The following is an 8,492-nucleotide window of genomic DNA, read 5'->3' as shown; positions in this document are numbered from 1 at the left end:
CTAAAACCTTTGTTCTAATCTATGACAGACCCAAACACCTAATGCTCTAGAGACTATAGCCTAGTTAATTTGTGAACTCTACTACTGTATATTGAATGCCTTTCCACATCACTCTCATTATGGTGCTGACCAAATTCATGCCAATGTCCTTCACCTTCAGTTTAGTGTTTTTAAAGTAGCTTTATCCAAATACTAGGGGACAGAAGTCCAGAGCTGAGTGTGCTCTACTGTCAATAGATTAGGAGATGGACTGACAGGTGCAGACTCTCAACGAGCAGTCTATAGCACTGGTTCCCAAACAATGGGTCGGGACACATAATTATGGGTCCCTTAATTTTTGGTTTCCTACATTTTGTTTTTAATTCTTATTATTTCAAAAACAAATGTCAAAAAACATTCCCCAAAAAGCTAAGATTTTCATGAATGAAAAAATTCAAAGATCTTTCTACTGTAAGTAATTTCATTAATAAACAAATGAAAAATATAAGAAATTCCATAAATTAGAAAATACATGTTTAAGAATTAGTGAAAATAGACGATCTACAAGCTCACAACACGGCCTGAAGGGATGCATTGTGAACTTGTATCTGCTGTTTTCACTAGTTTGGGTTCTGGGCAAACGTCTAATTTCTTTTGGGTCTCAACCTGAAAAGTGTGGAAACCACTGTTCTATAGAAACAGTCTGCCCTCACAAGGTGAATTTTCTTTTCTTTTCTTTTTTAAATGAAAACATTCAAAGAAAATTCACCTATAGTGAGCACAGACTGTTTCTATAAAGTACAGTTTTAGAAATACAGTGGCTCCTCAGTTAGTGAGTTAAATTTAGTCACACATGATAGAGAAGTCTTAATTGCAGCTGAAACAGTTTTTGCCCCGAATCACAATGCCAGAATCACCTCCGTTAAAACGAAAGAACAACAAAGCACCACTGGCAACTTGACGGGCCATTCAAAAAGCACCTCAATATCTGATGAAAAATCATCAAAACAATGACAGTATCATGTCTCATGTTATGAGCCCAAGATACCGTATGTCTATACAGGTATATGCATGTGAATACACCTCATGAAGAGAAAATGAGCACCTTTTGAGAACACAGATAAACAACAAAAACATAATATATCATTAATCAGCTGATTCTAAACTGTAACTTGTTCTGGAGGATGTCTATATTGTGTAATATACAGTATTTGAGCTTTTTGTGCACTGCAGTTGTCATAGCACTTCCCCTGCCTTGCCAATAAAGTACCCTACTAGCCACTTTTCCTAATTGGAATCATGGTACATATCATCAATCACTGGAATCTTATTTAAACTTTCAGTTGAAATGCTAAATATTATAACTGAGTAAAATGTAAACAAAATCGATTATGCCACTGGACCCAATAGAGTATGTGGGCAGATTAATTGGGTCACTTTGTGCAGCCCTGTTATGCCATTTACTGTGAAGCTCAAACGTGTGTGTGCGTGTGTGTGTGTGTGTGTGTGTGTGTGTGTGTGTGTGTGTGTGTGTGTGTGTGTGTGTGTGTGTGTGTGTGTGTGTGTGTGTGTGTGTGCGTGCGTGCGTGCGTGCGTGCGTGCGTGCGTGCGTGCGTGCGTGTCCGTCCAGGCTATGACTATAAGAGATGACCAAAAAGCAATTACTTTTATAGATAAAAAATATGAATAATAATAATACAAAATAAATGAAAACAAGCAAGCAACAAGAAGCTCAATTAAGGCTACACGCCTTTGTTTTGTTCAACGAAATAGGCCCTCTCTTTTGTATGAAAAAAATACTATTATATACTATGGCACAAAATCCTATCCTGCTCTCAGTTTGCTTGTTCTTTAATTACTTTAAGAAAATGGTTGTATTTTTGGCATTACTATAGAACGTACTGAATAGGATTCACAGCCGTCTAGACTATCTACCATACAGGAACTAGAGTATATAAAAAGGAGTACAAATTAAGACTATGGCAATGTCTAAGATTTTGCTCCAGTGCAAAATGTGTGGGACTTAAATGAGCAAATTGCTAATCCGAGCTAAATGGAAATGGGAGCCATTTTGATTTTCGGTTGTCATGGGTCGGCTCATCTGAAGTTAAATGAACACCAAGTATTTTATTGTGCAGGGAGATCTTTAATTTAAATGTAGGTTGTTGTACTGTAGTTAATTTGTGTAATTTTATTAATGGTTTAATCAAACATAATTTGATTTTAGTTTTTGTTTGACTTGCCATCAAATGTTTTTCAAATATCTGTAATCTTTTTTTTGTTTTCCTTTCACAAGAATCGCTTCATCGCTCGCGCTCATGACTGATTATTATGTGTTTATGGATATTTAACCGTGGCATTTGTGGCCACTTACTTTACAACTTACTTTGATTTATGACAACTATTAACTTTGAAATAGTCATACAGTAGGTCATCATAAATATGGCAAATTGCAATTATAGAAGTTATTATATACTATATATATATTATATATAATATATATGCATATTATATAAATGTATATAATTGCAAATAATATAGTAACAATAATAGTAACAAATAAAAAGGGGGTAGTTTAATTCTGCTGGCTGATCTAAATGGTTGCATGGTCTCGTGTCCTGTGCTCTGAGGTATACTTGGTAAGTACTGTAAGTATAGTGAAAAAGCCATGACGTGAGCCGTGTTTATCGGCAGATAGAGGGATATTGCTGGCGCCTGGTTGGAGCGGGTGAACGGTGTGCGACCACTATGGAGAGAGCTGCTGTAAACTGAGACCCACTGGGCTTCTTGGGGGAATGAATGGCTCAGCACATGAAAACATAATGCAAGCGTGTTAAAGCCGCAGGAGAACAGTAATAAATACTGTGGTATGAAAACGACATTTAAAAAATGTAACCAGTGAAGAAAGGAGTTGATAATGAAGTATTGCCACACGTATATATCGTCGTTGTCTGGTGGAAACCTCGTATCTCCCAAGTTTCAAATTTGTACGTTCTTTCGCAAAGTAAAGCCCTGCTTCATCATACAAGGTCGTCGCACAAAAGTAGTGAAAACAGCCGATCTACAAGCACACAACGCCTCGCGGTGCGAGGCGTTGTGTGCTTGTAGATCGTCTGTTTTCACTAGTTTAATCACTTTTAAAATGACAAATACAAAACAAACATACCTTGTGGACATACAAGGTTTTCATCCGACAACGACGATATATATTATTATTTTTTTCTTTTTTTTTTTTGCACTGGAGTAAAACTTTGCAAAGCTCTGGCAGCTATAATGTCGATTTAAATCCCTATAAATCTACTATACGGAACATCAAACACATTTGAAGGGGAATACTACTCTATTTGCGGCTATATGATATTCGTATTGCCTTGGGTGTTCCAATCAATATATGAAAGTGATGAGTCTTTACCATGCTCCGGTTCAAATCAATGAGACAAACCATTAACATTAGTCCACTCAAATAAGTGCATTTCAGTGAACATTACATTATGGGTCATCTTGTCCATCTTTTCCAAATCGTTCTGCATGTTGGCATGTATATTGTCATGACAACATGCGATAGGTGTACAATAAGTACTAGTAGTTTTAATTTTGTATTTGACTATTGGATACTTTGGAGAATGTTTACTAATATTGACTGTTCCAAGGACATAGGAATAACATATTCCGATACTGAAACTCAGCAGTATTCCCGTTTGATGGTATTGAATTGCAAACATTTTTCAATTGAGGGTGTAAGGGTTGTTGGTCTGAATGGGGTGTAACTAGTGGCATTTTAGAGCAGGGTTTGTCACTAAGTGACTTCATTTGGAAGGGCTTTTTCAGAGGAGGGTGGCATGGTCTAGGTCTATGTTGTCCATGCAGGCCAAAATAGCCTTCTGGTCCTCCTGGGGTGGACGGCGGTACAGCAGAGCAGAAAAGCGGGCATACGGGTCCTGGCGGATGGGCCATTTCTTCTTCTTGCGGAGGTAGAGAGCTTCTTCGGGCTGGAGTACCTGAGAGGTGTATGCCTGCTGGGTCTGAGAGATGGAGACACCTGAGGGAGGGATTACAAGAGGTTCAGTGCTACGTAGGGCATTCACGAATAGTGATTTTTAGTATTCGAAATTATTCGACCTCAAAGTATTCGAATAGTCGAATATTCGACAGGACTGGCCAAACTAGTAAGTAAGCAAGAGGCGAACATTGTGAAAATAGCAGATCTACATACTCACAACGCCTCGCAACACAATATTTATCTGTGGAACCGAGTCACATTAAATGTATTACCTACAATTCCAAGTGCTTGTCAGGGTGGGGGTCCCCAGTTCAAATATGTTTATTTTGGGGGTCACGGCCTAAAAAGGTTTGAGAACCCCTGGTATAGAGCATTAACAAATTCATCCACCAGGGGCATTGACAACTCATTCTTATGACTTCCTATCTAGCCAAGCTTATAAACTATATCTTTTTTAAAGAGAAAACAATAAAAAAAGCGAATATTTGACTTTGGTGAACAGCGTCGAATAGTGACTTTGATATTCGAATATTCGAATATTCTAATATTTGGTGAATGCCCTAGTGCTAGGTCAGATGAGTGCGGACAGAGGACACAGGTCGGAAGTACAGGAAGTGAGGGGAGGGGAGAGTTGTGCAGCTGACTGTCCACACAGTTGCTAAATCAAGCTCCCACTCAGTAAAACCCTCAGTTTGGATTTATCCCTGAGAGTGTAAAATTAGACAGAAAGGGACCCGGACTCAGTAAAGTCCTGAGTCTTTTACTGGGTGGGCACTACTGGATGGACGATCTGTTTCAGAATGCATAAGAGCAAAAATCATCTTTGATATAACTATGATGTATGACTCCATATTTGGGTAAGGTTTCAGCCTGATCCGACCCCCATTGACTTCTATTATAAAATTTAAGTTAATTGTTAAAATAAATAAACAAGAATTGACACACAGTCAATATAAAATCTGGTGGATTGGTGTGTTGAAGTTAGTGTAAAAAAAGTTTGAAAAAAAAACATTTTTGAAAAAAAAAAAGTTTAGGTCCAAAAATGTGTTAAAAAATTGACCTGATGGTGGCGCTATATGGGACAGATCCATGTCGATGAGATAAGTGTAGACATACTGTGTAGCGATTTGTGTGATTTTAGGGCAAAAACTGTAGGAGCAGTATTCAAAAATGTGTTTTAAAAAATTTGGCGGGGGTCCCTGGAGCTGCGGGGGTCCCTGGAAGGGTGGAGGTTGTGGATTGGCAGACAAGGATTGTGTGTGGAAAATTTCACATGGATAGGGGCAAAAAAGTGTGATGTGACGTGACAGACAGACTGACGGACAGGCAGGCGGTGGAGGTTTTCATAGTAACTGCGACCTGACGGTCGCAATTATAATCATTAGTATTGTTTATTTTAATTATTATTATTAAGGAACTCTAGAAATCTCAGTTGGAACTGTTACCCCAGTGACCCGATGCTGGATAAGCGGTTGAAGATGGATGGATGGATGGATGGATTATTTTAGAGTAAGCTACTTTATTTACCATTATTGTGTAGCAATAAAACACAGGCTTATAGTTTAATAAAGAGCCTAAATGCAACAATAGTATAGGCTTGTCATTCATGATGGATTGCTTTGTAGATTAGCATTATTGGGCTAAATGTAAAGACGCTACGCTGCGCCAACCGTGAATTCAACACAATCTGCTGTTGAGCAGTTTAACCAATTTGCTATGTACGTCTACACAAACGTTCAGATTACAAAGATAAATTGCTTAGTGAAGGCTCACGGATGTCACCATAGGGTACGCTCCAGCAGAATGTCCCGTAATGATCGTATTATTTAAAGAGGAGCATTTTAATCCGATCGGTCGTCGTTTCCCTAAAAAGGTATTAATGTATCTAAGTGCAGTACACCTCGCAACCGATGGGGTCGCATGGCTGAAAAACAACAGAAAATGACGTCTGATCGGATTAAAATGCTGTTTATTAAACAATACGAAAGATACGGGTAATTCTGCTTGAGCGTACCATACTGTGACATCTGTGAGACTTCAGTAAGCACTTTATCTTTGAAATATGAACGTTTTTGTAGACGTACGTAGCAAATAGGTTTAACTGCTCAACACGAGGTTGAAGTGTGCGCAACACCGTCACTCGTGCCCTATCTAAATTGGTCGGGCTAACAGTGCTAAATGTAGCATAATCAGTGTTTGTGTAACTTCAGTGAGAAGATAATCTGACGGTTCTGACAGACTTAAAGCCATACTGTGTAAGTTGCCCAACTAGTGGTCATTAGCCCTATAGCAAACCGCGGTCGCGTCCGCGTCTTTCGTCCGTTTTTCGTACCTTCAGACCCCCGCGTCTGCCTCCACCTCGCTGAGATCTATCTTTTAAGGGGTCCCTTGTTCCTGTGCGTTCAGTAATTCCAGAGATACGGACTCCTTCACCCTGCCTGGTAGGCGAAATTACCTAGAGAAGGGATGGTACAAACGGGCGACAACAAATATGGCTGCCATAGCGACCCCACTTCAAGATGCGCTGTGATTGGCCGGCAGTTGTATAACCCTCGCTGTGATTGGCCGGTAGTGTGATGACGCAATTTTGGCGCGAGATCCGGTCCACGGCAAGGATCTCAGTTTACATATAGAGAAGGCTTTACAGGCTGAAATTCACGGCGCGGATCTTCTAAAACTTTTGTGATTTAATAGTTAGGAGAATTTTAAGATTTGTTTTATAAAAAAAGTTACATAGTACAACTTTAACCTCCTCGCGTTGTGAGCTTGTAGAAGAGCAAACATAGAGTTGGGTCGCCGTTTTATTCCATGAGTAATTGTGTATAACATGCCTGCGTTAGCCTGCAGCTAGCGCTAGCTAACGTTAGCGTTAGCCGTTAGCCACACATCCAGAATAGTCTAATAAGTCAATTTTCCAACGGCGGGTGAACGATTGCATTCCGTGTCCTTCATGGATTTCTTTCCCCCTGCCTGTCAATGTTTTTATTGTCCAACACGTGTATGATTCTCTCTGTATAATAAACATTTGGTTGCATAACACAAAGAATGATAGCCGATCTACAGCTGCAGAGTCTTTTCTCTCTGGCTCCCGTTGCCGTTTGTAACCCATAGTCTGGAGGAGCGTTGAACTCGCCTGCGATTGGCTCTAATGCAGTTCTTTCCCCCCCTTCCCACCCATTGTCTGGGGGGCCGCGACAGCCAATAGGCAAATAGGTCCCCTGTATGTGGCGCCAGGACAACACCGAAATGTTGAAATCTGTTCCAGATTTAAAAACATGAGTAATGTTTTTTTTTATTGTGGAAGTACCTCCATTGAAGTACCTTCCAGCATGCAGAAAACTTGCCGGTGATTGTCCAAGCGGTTTGCAACATTATCCACACACGCGCACGCGCACACACGCACGCACGCACGCACGCATGCACAAACACACACGACTTGCGTGCTACTGGGCCACACCACGAAAACTAAAGTTTGACAGTGAGGATTTCAAAATCATTATTCATGGCTGACATTGGAGCTTCATGACTAGCAAGTTGTAGTAACGCCAAGAGAGCCGTCAACATGAATCTGTCCCATATAGCGCCACCATCAGGCTTATTATTTCAAACACATTTTTGGACACTGCTCCTACAGATTTTGCCCTAAAATCACGCAAATCGGTACACAGTATGTCTACACTCATGTCATCTACATGGATCTGTCCCATATAGCGCCACCATCAGGCTGATCTTTTCAAACACATTTTTGGACACTGCTCCTACAGATCTTGCCCTAAAACCACGCAAATTGGTACACAGTATGTCTACAGCCATTGTCATCAACATGGATCTGTCCCATATAGCGCCACATCTGGACGATTTTTTCAAACAAATTTTTGGACACTGCTCCTACACATTTTGCCATATAATCACACCGCGACCTGACGGTCGCTTATCTCCCGATTAGGGAGTCTTACTGGTAGTAACTACTAGGTATATATATATATTCCGCTTGAAGTCTACTTTCCAACAATTTCCAAATATTACTGTTTAATATTTCACTTGTAAGTAAAGACACCTGGTAAAAGCAACAGTTTATGGACCTACGCTGTCTGCCACTGTACAGGTGTCTGCCATTTCCTTGCTGAGGGTTTTTATTGGTAATATAAGGAAGTGATTCCTTTTCTCTCTTGTTTTGTTCATATTTTGTGTGTATATTTGAAATGTAAAAATGTAATAAACATATATATTTTTTAAAAGCAACAGTTTATGGGTCTTACCCGATTTCCTTCTGGTCTTGGAATTATTGTTGTTCAACATCATCTTCTTGGCCTTTTTAATACGTTGGTATCTCAGTGCATCAATCCTCTCAGACCCTGAAAGTGCACTCGGCGCACCTCGACGTTTTCTGGACAGAGAAGAGAGAGAGAGGAAAGAAAACAGGTAACCCTGGGTCACATTCAAGTGGACCCCAGTCTGTCCACAAAAACTAAATACAACCACATTCAAGACCCAAACCATCTCAACAGAGCAC

The 8,492-nt window shown here is 40.0% G+C and overlaps 1 protein-coding gene across 1 annotated transcript in view; it reads right to left on the bottom strand.

Moving 5' to 3' along the window:
* Window positions 1-3,803: 3,803 nt before the first annotated feature.
* The window catches only part of igsf9bb (immunoglobulin superfamily, member 9Bb), a gene marked incomplete at both ends in the record, with an annotated part of 140,816 nt that continues 136,127 nt past the window's right edge, over window positions 3,804-8,492 (bottom strand). Inside the window, 2 exons of the mRNA XM_080748927.1 lie at window positions 3,804-4,018; window positions 8,239-8,366. Coding sequence (XP_080605053.1) covers window positions 3,804-4,018; window positions 8,239-8,366 — 343 coding nt within the window. The remainder of the gene's footprint in view (window positions 4,019-8,238; window positions 8,367-8,492) is intronic.

This window comes from Nannobrachium achirus (assembly GCF_963921795.1).
Source record: "Nannobrachium achirus genome assembly, chromosome: 19".
Lineage (NCBI taxonomy): Eukaryota > Metazoa > Chordata > Actinopteri > Myctophiformes > Myctophidae > Nannobrachium > Nannobrachium achirus.
Note: the sequence above shows the minus strand (reverse complement) of the source record. Positions and strands in the feature narration are given on the sequence as shown.